Here is a 14,902-nt window from a genome sequence, read left to right as displayed (position 1 = left end):
GCTGAAAGAGCTGCTGCACTGTTGCCATATGCAGCTACACATCATCCTGAGTTTGCTTCTCTCAAGTATGATTTAACTGTTCTCAGTTTGTTTACATGGAGTCAGTGTAAATGTTAACAAGAGTTTATTTTCCAAGGTTCCTTTATGACCTATTTGTACTAGAATAAGTTTCATTCATTATGTCCTACAGTGCTTCTTTTTAGAATTCACGTCAGCCAAGTGCAAATATATAGATTTTCCTATGTGAAAAGGACTTACAGGAAGAATTTCATAATTACTGACATATTTTGATGCTTCTTTGTCAGCAGGATGTGTAGAAAGTCAGTATTTTAAGTATTTTAAGTGCAAAATCAAATTTCAGTAGTTTTATGTAAAAAAACTGAAAAGGTTTTAGGATCATTCTTATTTTACCATAATATTTTATGGTGTGGTGATTTGAGTTATTTTTCTAAATTTTACTAAATTAGTTCTCACTAAAGTACTTTACTTTCTCAAAAAATGCAGTTTTGTCAGTTTTTCTGGAGTTCAAAAATATTCCTAATAGTTTAATATCAAAAACCTTTGAATTTGGGACAGTAATTTATAACAGTTTTGGAACAATACCAAAGTAAAACTCAGCCTAGTGATTTTTTTCCAGGGGGAGACAAGTTCAAAAGATTTTAAAGTTGAAAAGCCTGTTCCTCAGGCTATAAGAAACAAAAGAATGTGGACATTCTTGGTAAATTGAAGTAAAAGCTTTCATATTTATATCCCAAGTAGCTTTTATATGAACTACAGTTGGTGATGTAGTCTGTATTTTTATGTCATTTTTTTTAATGGAGTATCCTCAGAAATTGTACTTTTGGCTGCAAAAAGCAGCAGTACGGACAGGTCATGGAAGAAATTGTTTTTCCAACATTAGCACACTGCATTTTACAGATATACTGTTGGAAAATTAGGGACTTCTATCATCCTGTTGTCCTCTGAGCACTGTATGAGTATGTGCAAACTTGTATGGTTAATTGGTATGTCTGTAAGTGTAGAGATTACATGAATTCCAGGTATTCATTTTAATTAAATGCCCTCTTGGAAACCATGTAAGTATATATTAGAGAGTATTTTCTAAGGGGAGGAATTGTTACAAAACCCAACAAATCAAAACAACCTCCCCCAAAACCAAAATCCAGTTCATACCCCCAAACACCTTAACAGAAGAAAAAAAAAGGAAAAAAGCAAGTTACCAACTGTGGCATTTTAAAGTAATTTTTAAACAATAAAATACTAAACCAAATAACTCTATTTTGATTTTTGACTGCATCTCAACCAGTATCGTTTGGTAATGGACCTTTTTTTCTGAGGTATTTTAATGTGTTAATTTGTGTCTTTCAAAAAACAATTGAAAGTATAGGAGTATATGTAAAGTTGACCATTACATAAGTAATGGTCATACAAAAAGTTCACTATAGCTCCATACTCATCCAGTCAAAGATCAGAGATTAAATTATAGGTCTGAGTCATGAAATATTTTAAATTTGACCAGAATTTGAAGCTGGATTAAATAAATTGGAAACCCCTAAATGTTGTTTCCTTTATAGCAAATATGGTTCACTTGCACTCATCAGTAGAAAGAAGGAACACATTACATTATTATTTTCTCCTCTGATAAAAATATATTTTTCATTACAAGAGAAAAAATGTCAGATCAGAAAACATTCATGTATTTCTAATAATTTTTCATTGTCTTCCTCTAATTAAATACTTCAGCATATAATATTTTAATATAAAACATAAAACTTTTGATTTTTAATTGATCTCTATGCTATAATTAAATGTAGTAGCAAATACAGTTTAGTTCAGCTGATTTATTTACTTTGATTTTGTATAGGTCAACAAAATAACAACAAGCACTACCTACTACCTTTTAGACAGAAAATATTCTTGATTGTGAAATAAAACCATATAACTGCAGAGAAATGTGTGCAAAACCTTTTGATATTATGTACTGCAACATGACTATAACAGTGTTTCCAAAACAGTAGAAAACCTTGGCATTAAATTAATACTAATAGTCACTCTCTATTCAATATGATTTGAGGCCATGCCAAATTTTTCATTGAGTTCATAGTATCACACTGAACTATAAAACTAATATAATTTTTAGAGTGAATAAAGTATAGAGGGCTTAATCTGAGCAAATTTTGAGATAAAAGCTGTTTAGAATTCAAGTAAGAAAGGTTGTATTTATTTTCTTAAACATCTCTGTAAAATTAACTATTTATTTTCAAATCATGTTATACAAAGCATTTTTATCCAGATAGATTCTTACTACACAGCATTAATTACGTGTCCTCATCAATCACTTCCTTTCACCGTGCTTGACATTCCTTTGACAAGAAGAATTAATTGAGATATAGGATCAAAGATGATTCAATAGGTGACTGACCCTTCACATCCTGTGGCTGAGAATGCCAGATCTCTGGGGACTGACTTAATGCACCCAAGATCGCCTCTGCTGAAAGGTGGAGAAATACCTGCACATATGTGATTGCAAAATACACACCCATTAATATTGCAATGGTTATTGTTCTAAACCAGTTAGACAGCTACATGGCTGAATTACTATTAATTCACCTCAGTCCTCGTTAAACACCTGCCAGTCTTGTGTAGCCATTGTCCAGGGACATGAGACAGCAGTACCATGCTCTGGAAGAAGATCTGGACTGGGGTGGCAAGGTTTACACCAGTGGAAATTATTGCCTCTGACTGAAATGCTAATGACAAATAGCACTGCTTACCACTCTGAGTTTGAAAACACAGACCCAAACCTAGAGAAATGTGAGACTGTCAACCTTTTCCAGAATAGGTTGAACTGAAAAATGAGGATAGAAGATATCTTCTGAGTGCTTGCCTTTGCCTATCCAACAGAGCACCTGTCTCCCTGGGTTAAATTGCCATCACCCCCCTATTTCAGCCAGGCACTGGAAGCCCAAGATGACTGCACGGTCCTGGTCTGACAATAGAGTAGGACTGTGTATCATCTGCGTGTCAATGACACCACAGCCCAAATTATTTCATTATCTCCTCAGTGGCCTCATATACATGTTGAAAGGAGGGATGACAGGATGAAACCTTGTGGAATCCTGCATGAGAAAGAGCCCTCGGGGCTGATGAGCAATTGCCCTATGACATCCTCTGGGATTTCTCTGAGAGGAAAGAGTGGAACCACACAAGTGCAATCCCTTCTGCCCCAGCCTAGGTCCACAGGTGAGTCAGAAAAACATCATGGTCAGTGTGATGGCCAGAAAGGCTGCTGGCAGAGCTAAACAAAACCAGTTTGAAAAAAGCGTTCTGCACTAATTCTATTAGTTACCCATCAACCACAGGAAGAAGGGTAGCTGTCAGGCTAGAAACAAAGAAAAGAGTTTCAGAAGACTTTAAATGACCTCAGGTGTTACTTTCCTGGAAGTCTCTGTTATCCACCAAGTGCATTTTGTTCTGTTAGGAAATAAATTTTAGAATTTGAGAGTGGCGGAATTGTTCTTTGGTGATTTTGCTTTTTGCTTGTTTGTTTTATATGGGTTTTTTTGGACACCAGCTGATAATTTATTTAAGGCAAGCTGGAATTTTATTTTCCCACTGGGAGACACTTACAATAAATACAAGAAGTGGCCAGCAGTGAGGTCCTGTATGTCATTTAAGTTCATCTCATAACTCTAAAACCCAGCGAGAAAGAAACTCAGCCTGAAGAAAATAGTTTCAGTGTTGTTCTGTTATAGGAAGGGTCAGTCCCATCAGACTTTTGTTGATCCTCTCTGTCAAATAGCTACAAAGTCCTTGAAACAACCAGCATTCAGTTACAGGGTAAAGCACCTCGTACTTCATCAAGCTGTCTGGAACTACTCTACTGGTGGTGATTTTGTAGATACTATGGTGAACACAAAGCTTTATCTGTGGGATTAAAATTTTCACTTTGCTTGATATTATTGTCTTCACTTGAATGGGCAGTGAAATTTCTGTTTGATACAAGTGACATATATTTTGGTCTATAATATATTTTGGTCTGAAAATAACTTCTTAAAATTGTTGCTTGTTCTATTTCTACCAAAATGCCAAATAATTGCTTAAGCAAAATTGAGAATATACTGGTGATATGTTCAGGTAATTGGTGTGAATTTAGTCTGGAGTTTACTTGTGCATTATACTTGCTATGGATTTAAACTACTGCATCAGAAAAGTCAGTGGCAAAATATTTTAATGTAACTATATTATGCATATAGAGATAGGTATAGTAAGCACATGTGCAACTTTTGATCTATCATCATGTTTAAGAATAGATATATAATTAAACAACCTAAAACTCTGATCATTTCTTTACATTTAACTTCGAAATGCTTGTACTACAATTACTGTGATATATGTTTTTTTCTGAGGGTATTTTCTCTTTAATTGTTCATCTCTTTGTGATCCTAAGCCAACGTTTTGACAGAATTTGTTTTTCTGTCTAGAGAGTTTAAGATTGACAGGTTTTCCACACACATATTTAAAATCCCTGAAGGAGTGGCATAGGAATCAGAAAGTGATTAGGAGGGAGAGTCAGGGTAGGACTGTGCATTCATTCTCAGCTTCAAGACAAAAAGCAGTTTGATTGATATGTCCTCCTAGATGCTAGAACAATGACCAACAACACAACAAGAAAACACAGGATTACTGCTGTTACTGCTTTAAGATAATTAAACAAATCTTCAAATAATGTCTGACAGACAAGACTGTAAATAATGAACTTCTCAGTAAATCTTAAATCCTTCTATTGAATATTGTCAGTCATTTTTATATTATCTGGATCAAAGAAGAGAAAAATATAAACCAGTAATTGGAGATTTTTTTTTAAATTTAAAACACACAGACTATTAAATCACTTAAATCAGAATGTTTAGAGTGGTGCAGGCATGCTGTTGTCTCTTCCCCTTGCTCTTTTTAGGCTGTTGAAAGAAAAATCTATGGTGATAGTCTCATAATTATGTGTCTAATAAATGCTATTATGATTTCTAATTACCTTTCTAAATTCCCATAAAGCAAAATAATGAAAGCAGTGAAAGTACTATCTACCTTTCATATTAATACACATGTGCAAAAGTACAATTTTTTTTTTCTAATGCAGTAAAGCTGTGTGCAAGCTGTCTAATAAGTTTGTAACCAGTGGTAACATTTTGCAAAATTCTCATCTTGATTCTCCATGATTTGTGAGATGTCAGCTGTGGCAAAGAATGACAGAGGTGTCTGACATTCATCTTCATCTTCTAAAGATGATTTCTTTATTCATCTGAAGGAGATGAACTTTTTTTCGGAATTGTGTTTGAAGGCTAAGGACTACAGTTCGTATTAAAATTATCTTTTGTACACTTTTTGATAATGTTTTATCATGATATGCTGCAACAAAACAGATGCACTTATGTGCACTATGGTTTAGAGAGCTGAACCCTGTCCTTAAATTCTTCTAGCATTTGTTTATATCTAAGATGGCTTGGAGGCAGCATTTACTTTCTGTTAGCATTTAAGAAGACAACTTAAGATTTTTTAAGGGTTTGTGAAAAATCAATAATAACTGATGTTCTTGTAACATACCAGCATTGAGGAAGGTAAGTTGGGAGCAAGAGGTTATTTTCTTTGAATTAAGTGGAGAGTCTTGTGATATATACTAAAGTGCTCAATATCATGATGGACAAAACTTTTGAAATGTACCCTTTCAATTCTGTAAACATCATGCTGTTTTCCCTTAGCAATTGGATTCAGGATCAAGACACTGGATTATCTTTTTTAAAATCATATTTGAAAACATCTTCTAACTCTCATTAAAAAATATTCTAGAGGTGCTTCTCTTTTTCATGTCTTATTCCAAAAATTGTATCCTAACACTGAAAGAACACAAAGTTTTAAGGTATAAAAATGGAGACTACAGAGATTTGAATTGAAATTAGACAAAAATATTACTAGTTTCAATTAGAAAAAGTAAAACATAAATACTTTTTAAAATTTATTGAATATGACTTCTTTAATATGTGTGAAAACTCTTCCTTGTATTTCTCAGATAGACTCCAAAGAAGAAAAAAATATCTGGATCATAAACTCTTACATTGCTGTGAAACAATATTTTTAAAATACATGACTATTTCAGTGAGTGAAATTTGAAATAAACAAGCAAACAAACAGAAGATATGTAACAATACTCTTAATCAGAAATAATATTTTTATCACCATATGCGCATACAAGAGCCCATTAAAAATTATTTTTAAAAAATGAAAACATAGAATAGAAGAATATTTCATACAGAATAACTCTCTCAAAGTTGTGGTATTTGCTTTATTAAGACTGTCACTCATTTCCCTTTTACTGAGTTTTCATATCCAGGTAAAATTCTTAGATGAAATGTGTTGTCAAGTTTCTTGAGATATCATTTTCAGGGTATTTCAGAATGTTGACATCTATCTTCTCACCTCTTGGATGCTGGTTGTAATCCATTTCCTACTGATATTACCTAAAATTTATACCCTTTGCAGATTTTTACAAAGGTTTTGGTGGATTGATTCATCTTGAAAAGGATTTATTCTAATTTGGCACTCTTAGACATCTTGGCAAAAAAAAAAATGTCAAGGAACACAATCTTGAAAGTTTTAAGAGCTAATGCATTATTTTAAAATTTAGAAGTATTTTTTTCTTCAGAATGTTTTAGCTAGGTCTTTAATTCCAGAGGTGAGAGCCATATCCTGGCTACAAGTGGTGTAGTGCTGAGTTGCACCATTCACTTCTTAATGTATTCCCTATGAAATTCCTAAGTTATATGCTATAACTAAATGTTATATGCTATAACTAAATGTTATATGCTATCTCACATAGTGGAAATGCCAAGATCTTCAAGCCTTAGCAATTTAGCCTGTAAGCCGTTAGGGAATGCTAAAGTAAATCTTTCCCTTTTAAAATATTTCAGGGTTAATTTCAATTTAAAAATTAAAATGGCAGATGTTAAGCAACCTCATTTTATTAGGAAAAAGGGAAATTCTATGAGAATTTAATATTTTCTTTCAAGGTATGGCAGGATAAAGAGGTACAGTTTTCTACTTTCTACACAATGGTCAGGAAAGATATCTTATGTTTTAAGATCTGACATATTACATTCAAAGCATTCAATCAGGAATTTTAGCCACCTCATTCACACAAAGTAAGCTGTCTTGGATGTCAACACAGTGCACATTGCAGAGCTCACTTCAGCCAGAAATGCCAAATTTTTGCCTCTGAAGGATATGTACTTGACTCTGAACCAAAGAAATATACCTTCTCCTTTGGATTCACAACTTAAACTTTTCTTAGTTGTAGGTGGTAAAATCATTTCGCTGTAAGTTGAGTAGGCATTATTCCTTTATTTCAAACTCAGCAGGAGAAAGAAATGCTTAAAAGTGTATCACACCCAGAGCAAGATTATAATTTCCTTTACTTCCAACCTGACCACTTCCTTATTCATGCAAGGGATTAGGGAAAGAGGGCATTTGTTAAGGCTTTCTTGAGTTCACGTTCACTTCTAATTCCTAATTAAGACAATTCATATTTCCACTCTTCTGAAGAAAACAAAATTTTATGTAAAACTATTGAAGTTCTCAGTGAAACAGGAACGGCTACTGGAGCCCTTCCTCTGCTGCTGTGCGCTCTCATCCCTAATATACAGAACAGCTCATGTTTTCCCTGCCTCCCTTTCTCTCTCTATGCCTCTGTTAGCTGCTACCATGCCAAGTGGAACAGGACTGGATCAGTAGGCAGCAACTGCAAGTGACTTTACATTGGAATGGTCTAATGCCTGCAGGTTATAGCTGTTTACTGAGACACAAACTTAAATCTCTCTGGCAGGAGATTCTATTATATTAACACTCATAAATGTGACTCATGTTCAGCCCTAATTCCCCAGCTGATGTCTGGTTGCACCGAAGAAAAGGATAACTGCCACATATTCTTTTTCAGCAGTTGTCACACTTTTTAAGGAACTTTGTTAGATCCTTTCAGAGCATACCTATTGGATTGATAACCATGTATGGACAAGTGGAATGTGAATTCTAATAGGATCCATGACTAAGCCAAGCACCAGTGTGTTTCACAGAATTTCTACTATTGCCAAATGACAAAGCTGTAAAATTTAATGGGAAAGCTGAGTGCCTTACTGCTTGCAGCCCTGGAGGTTGGAAGCTGAATGCAGACTTTTATTAATACAGCTTCAATCTAGGTTCTCAGTGAACAAGGTAGGGTGAGATGCTTAAATATTTTCTGGATCTAATTGCCAAGCCTCAGGTTTGTATGAATATTTAAGATATAAGAGTTCAAAAATAAAGCAGGGTTTTTATTTGAAAGACAAATGAGACAATTATATATTGACTACCAGTAATCAAATAAAATCAAAACCAGGTCATGACATAGAGTAATTCTACATGCTTTGACTTTTTTGGTTCTTGTTTGATAGGTTGTTGGTTTGCTTTTCATTTGTTCATTTGCCTTTTTTTTTTTCCTGATCATGTCCCTGGCCTGGAGATGAATTAGTAAGACAGAAAAATGCAAATGGTTAGACTACACCTCAAATTTGCTCTGGCTGATAGCAATTGTAAAAGGCTTGGCTTAACATCTCATCTTCTGGGATAGGTTATTTAGTTAGTATATTTCTCCATTAGCTGGAGAATGTTTTAAGTTAAACTATGATGCAGAGCCCAAAAGTGAGATATTTTTTCCTTACTACCATATGTCATTCCATACTCCAATACTCACACTGAGAGAAGGTTAATTACTTAGCACACCATTAGCAGTAGAGAATTCAGTCAGACTGAGGGAATAGGGAGATTTTTATTTTACTTTTCAAATTGATTTCACTGCAAACTGGAAAAAGGGCTTTGAGGATTTGATGTAAACATGGTAATAAACTTTTTTTAATACACTTTTCATGAAGATCAACAAAACTGTATTACTGGTTTGTTTGGGGTTTTTTTGCAAACACACACTCCATAAATGATAATCAATAGTGGTAAAAGTGTTTATATACAGAAGATATTATAAATTATGGAGTAAATATCAGTTTTCAGTAATAGATCTGGATTTTAACTGCATTTAAAGATAAATATAGGAAAACTTCCTATACTAAATTTTCATGTTTTGTGGAAGAACTCACACTTTAGTCCCATAGAAATGCAACTATTATTTTGAAATATGGCTAAGGAGATTCTACTGAATGCCTAACAGATATGTAACATACAGATACTGTACTGTAAATGTACTGTACATGTTGACAGAACATCTGCTTGAAGTAATTTTATGTATCATATGGATCCAGACTTAGTACCTGTCAGAAAAACAATTGTACAGGCAAGGTGATTTTTACAGAGTCATCACGGTTTGATAAGTAATTTTAATTATTATTAAATAATAATATGCATATATAATGATGCATATAATAAGGCCAGCAATTTTTTTTTTTAGTTTGGAACAAAGCAAAGAATGACAAGTGTGTGCCAGTACAGTGAATCTTCTTCTAGACACTGCAATTAGTAATTTCTTACAGCTATTTCTTTTTCTTGTTCCTCTATTTCCTTCTGTAGAGGTCCTTCTGTAGTGCCATGGTAGAGGAGCTAAGGATGTCTCTGAAGTGTCAGCGTCGATTAAAACACAAGCCACAGGCCCCCGTTATTGTGAAAACAGAAGAAGTTATCAACATGCACACATTTAACGACAGAAGGTTGCCAGGCAAAGAAACCATGGCATAGAGCTGGGAAGCCAAATACCCCAAGCACAAACTGTCGTCTTTTTTCCAAACAACCTTGCGAGAATGTTTCCTGTGGAAATATGCAACAAGTGCAAAATAAAATGAGTTACCTCATGCCGCTGTGTCTATGAACTAGAGACTCTGTGATCTCAGCAGTTGCAATGGCCAGACTCGAATCACAAGCATCATGGATCAACCAAGTTATGCAGGGTTACACTGTTTGTCATGGGTTTCCACCATTCTGAATGAATGAATGTTCCATGTGAGTTTTGTGGCTGGTTTCAAATGCAGTCTCAGTGAGAAGTTACAGGTTCCTATTGAAGTTCAAGGGTTGCCAGAAAAGGGAGAATAAATGCCCAAGATGATACAAACCACAGAAGGAGTCTAGTCTCAGAACTGTAGTGGAACAAGAAACCATATGTTCTTCTGAACTTCCCAGCACAGAAAAGTTGGTAACTGCTGGTAGACTGAAACCACCATCTGGACAAGGCGATATGATCTTTCTGGATGGAAGAAATGTTAAAAGTGAAGAAACATAAATCCCATGAATAGAAGAATACATATGAGGATGCTCACCTACTTTTTTTTTTTTTTTGACTGTTTGTGACACTGAACTAAGTAAATAAATAATAATTATGAAAAAAAAAAAGAATTTAACTGGGTTGGAATTTTGATCTAAAAAAAACAACAAAAATATTTCCAGAATTTTGACCCAATTTTTAGATGAATAAAAGTTTCCTTAGTACAAGGAATGTATCTTACAAACTTTAGATATAAGCAATTGATTTTCTTTTCTATAATTGTGAAGAGAGGGAGGGGGGTGGGAAGCAGTGTATTTCACACGTAGAGGACTTTCATTTTAGCCTGAATGGGTTTTGAAACACTTGTTCCTGCTACTAATTGAACTCAGTGAAGCCTGTGTGATTCTCGCTAATGTTGGAAGAGGGATGGGTCACCTAAAAGAAGTAAATGTCAAGAGCTTAAAGGAGGACTGCATTTTTCAATTCAGTCACAATACTAAATGAACAATATTCTTGAGCAGTTTTTTTTTCAAAAAAAAAATGTTCAGGTTTATTTGTGGAAATGCAAGATTTCTATGAAAATAGTTTTTGTATGGAAATTTTTGTAATACTTTTTATCAACAAAATAAGAACATGTGTTTCAGCCAGGGGTGTGATGCCAAGCATGAGTGGTAGTGCGTGCGCACCACCAACGTTTGGTGAAAACTATTTTTATCATGAAAAAGGAATCTTAGAAGAGACATATTTTCAAGTTATATAATATAAAAAAAATAGGTGCACTACCACCACTGCTTACCATGCTACACCCCTGGATTCCACTAAGCTGATAACATGCTGTCATGAACAATTGTGTGTAAATGGTAAAAGACACAGACCTCTTGACCACATTGTGATAGAAGTTAATATGCACTCAGTTTGCTGTTTGCATCCAATGCACAAAATTAAAAAAAAAAAAAAAAAGATAAAAAGAAAGCATTAAATTTTTGTCAGTTTTAGTTGGTTTGGTTTTGCTGCGTGATTTGAGCAACATATGTGCAGTACTTTGTGTCAGTACTGGTACTTAGCTTCAGCTTAGTGCCCTATCCTGATGATTCTTGCCACTAAATTTGTGACAAGAGAGTTTGCTGGGATTTCTGACAGAAGCCATTACAGCACATTGTGATAATATTTGCAGGATTTGGCTCTTAGCTGCTTCAAAGCTAACTTATATGTCCTGACTGTGGTGAGTTCCTGGACATAACGTTTTGAAATACTGCCCTATAGATGCTGAATCTTGCACCTCTGTCTACTGTAAATTTATTTGTATCTTAACAAGAAATGTATAGTATGGACTATGTAGGAATGTTATGTCAACCAAAAAAGATTGTTAAGATGGTCTTTACATGGAAAAAAATTAATTTGACTTTAGCCCCCAAAAACATTAAAATACCCCCCCAAAAAACATTGAAATAATCATAGATAATAAGTCATTGCTAAGTAAAGAGATTGGTTGTTTACTCAGTCTTGATTTAATCTTATCATCATCTTTATGGCATAGAAATATAAGATATATAATCCAAACTGTAGAAGTTATATAATGAAATTTGGGGGCAAATGGGAGGTATGTGTCTACTACCCAGTTATCATAAATCTTCATAGAGATTGAGCTGGCCATTTCCATTGTGAGCAGGGACTGAGAAAGCAAATTCTCTTATATTTGTGAGTTTCATCCCCATTTATGTGATAACAGAGAACAGGTTATCTTTGTCTGAAGTATAAAGAAGAAAAAAACACTTTAAGCAATTTTTCTGGAAATGAATAAACATACATAATTTATATTTAAGTTAATTCTTTAAAACACAAAGGGGAAAAGAGTAACTGTCATAATACAATGAAAACTCCTAATTATGATGGCTTGGAATGGAAAAAATTGGCTATTGCATTTGATTGATGATTTACAATAAAATTTGTAAAATCATGTAATAAAATGCTGTGTTATATTCAAACACACCTTTCTTTTCTCCATTGAGGATGTTGAAATAAGCAGAATTTCATTCTCACCTTGATGCTCAAGACTAATTCTCATTAAGGTTTTTGTGAGCCAAAGTGAATGTAGAATATGTCCCAGATATTTTATTGGGTTAAAGTTCCCCAAGGAACAAAACTTCTATCACAGGTAGTGTGGCTTAATTAAGATTTTGGTCAGAATTTCAGCCTTCCATTCTTGAGGGAAATATGCAAAGTAACTGGAGATTTGTCTTAAAGGTCAAGACTAGAAATGCATGGCTCCACAGATTCACAGTAGTATAATGGGTTTTTTCTCAACAATCATACACTAACTCATATTTTTACTTTTTTGTGCATTAGTAATTTTTTTCTGTATTAAGACATTTACAGAAAATTGACTAATAAAGACTTGACCCCCAAAAGAGTAGAAAATATTACTGATAGTTTTGTACTTGAAAAAGCTCAATTTCTTTCAGTTTCTTTACAAGCTTCATTTTCTTGTTACTGCTTCAAAAAAATTCCTCAATTCTGAAGAAAAATTCCTTGTTTGGAAAAGCCTCTGAAAGGCTTATCCCAAAATTCAAAAGTTCTCATGCTGTATAAATTCCTGTACTGTCATTAAAATTGATGGAACTTCCCAGCAAAAATCAAGACAGGATCTGGCCACAAAGATTCAGAATCCATATATAACTGCTTTATGTAGTTTCATATAACAGCTTAATTAGTCTGCTGATTTCAGGACAGGATGATGGGTGCTTCTCTGATTTTAAATGTCACTCCAGAGAAGAATTTTAAAGCAGTTATAGCTCAGTGAAATGACATTGCCTGGTGGATGACAATTGGAGGTAAAAATTGAACAGGACTCTTTTTCCTGTGTGTCTGTTTCAATGAAAATAGATTCTTTGACACAAAAGATACTATTTAGATCTTCAGGTTGCCTCAGCATGGTTGTATAGCAATAGATAACTAGAAAAAAATGGATAAACCCCTTTTTATGTTGATGAATGTCATTTGTGGAGGACTGGTAGTTAAATAATGAGCCAAATGGTTGGATGAAATCAAGAGATCTCTGGTGCTTTATAGTAAATGTGGATTTGTCCAATTATAGACATCAGCAGGCCTTTTTAATGGTATTCTCCTTTTATGTAAACAGAAGTACAGACATATACAGGGAGTATCTGGCAGATTTTATATGTGATATTTCTTTCTGAAATTTCTGTCTCAATTCTCAGTTGAAGAATTCAGTATAGGTTTGAAATAACCTTTTCCTTCATTTTATTATTACTTGAGGCTCTGTTCATTAATATTTCCTGATTTCATCCATAGAGTGTTCACAACCCCCAAAATAACACACTTGAGTCCTACTACATTAACCTGTTAATATTTCAGAATTGAAAAAACATAGTTTATCAGGCGAAAAAAACATATTGTGCCAAAATCCAAAGCCACAAATAGGAGAAATGCCCTAATATTCTACAAAATAAAAATATTTTCAGGAGAAAGGGAATATGAGCAGAGGTAATATCATACTAAGAGGTAAAAATTATGCTATAAAATAATGTTTTATTGTTTTAATATTAAGGATATTATAAAAATGTGAAGTACTTCAGACACAACTTCACTTAGTCTTCAAATATATCAACAAAAACAAAATATGATAACTGAAATACTCCTTTGAAAGAAGTGTCAGAACTCCTACTTAAGAAGAAACAAGATTTTATCCAATACAGCCCCAAATCTATATGGATATAATATTTAAGGTAGAACTATGTGTACAGAAGTGGTACTGTTTCTGTCAGAATTTCAAGGATGACTAGGAAAACAATGGGTCACTGAGGTTGGCTTCTCTTACTTAAAATATCATTGGTTTCCAACCTCAAACATACTAATGTCCAGTTCTCTTCCAGTCTTACCTCTGCCTTCCAACAAGCACCTCTGACACTATGAAATTTATTTTCAAAGCTCTTTTCTTCTGGCCTTTGTTTGAATCTAGTTCTAATTAAAAGTAAAGTTACTCAAACACCTCATCTCCCCAGTTTGTATCCACCAAAATAAAAACATTAGCTTTTCATGTGACTGTAATCTAATTGTCTTTATTTTAATTTACTATCCCTCTCTGTCTCCTGCCTGTGTATCTTCTCCTATTGTTCTTGTACTTACCTAGACTGTAAGCTCTTAGGGGGCAGGGGATCTGTCTTTGATTTGTCCTATGTAGCACCATGAACTATGGAGCTATATAAATAATAAAAAATGTAGATCTTCTTAAATGATGTTTGAAGTGATAGTGATCTGATTGACTGCCAGTCTAGTATTGTTTTATCTCATTGCCTGAAATCCTAATCACTGCAGTAATAGAATAAGCAAAACAAAACAAAACAAAACAAAAAAAAAACAAACAACAAAAAAAAAGCATAAAAACAACCCAAAGAAGCAATCATACTGACTCATCTTACTGGAATTTTTCCTACATGGTTGGGATATAGGAGCAGAATGTCATGTTCACATACCTCTATAATTGTTTTAAATATTTAATCAGCTATATTAGAGATTAAAAAAAAATTAGATATAGAGGATGAGCTTCAGAACAAGAATTTTGATTGGTCAAATGTTGGAAAAGCTATGATTAAGAGA

The 14,902-nt window shown here is 33.8% G+C and overlaps 1 protein-coding gene across 4 annotated transcripts in view; it reads left to right on the top strand.

The window, feature by feature from the left end:
• Positions 1–14,541, top strand: part of GRIK2 (glutamate ionotropic receptor kainate type subunit 2) — a 347,561-nt gene extending 333,020 nt beyond the window's left edge. For 3 of the 4 annotated variants that reach the window (XM_021533827.3, XM_077782281.1, XM_021533828.3), the window contains one exon: positions 9,601–14,541. In XM_021533827.3, the coding sequence (XP_021389502.1) occupies positions 9,601–9,765 (165 nt within the window). In that variant the 3' untranslated portion in view covers positions 9,766–14,541. Of the gene's footprint in view, positions 1–3,065; positions 5,849–9,600 lie in introns of those variants that run through there. The other variant, XM_031504400.2, reaches the window with a different exon arrangement.
• The last annotated feature ends 361 nt before the right edge of the window (positions 14,542–14,902 follow it).

Source organism: Lonchura striata, chromosome 3, assembly GCF_046129695.1.
Source record: "Lonchura striata isolate bLonStr1 chromosome 3, bLonStr1.mat, whole genome shotgun sequence".
Classification (NCBI taxonomy): Eukaryota; Metazoa; Chordata; class Aves; order Passeriformes; family Estrildidae; genus Lonchura; species Lonchura striata.
The sequence above is the reverse complement of the archived record's forward strand: the minus strand, read 5'-3'. Positions and strand labels throughout refer to the sequence as shown.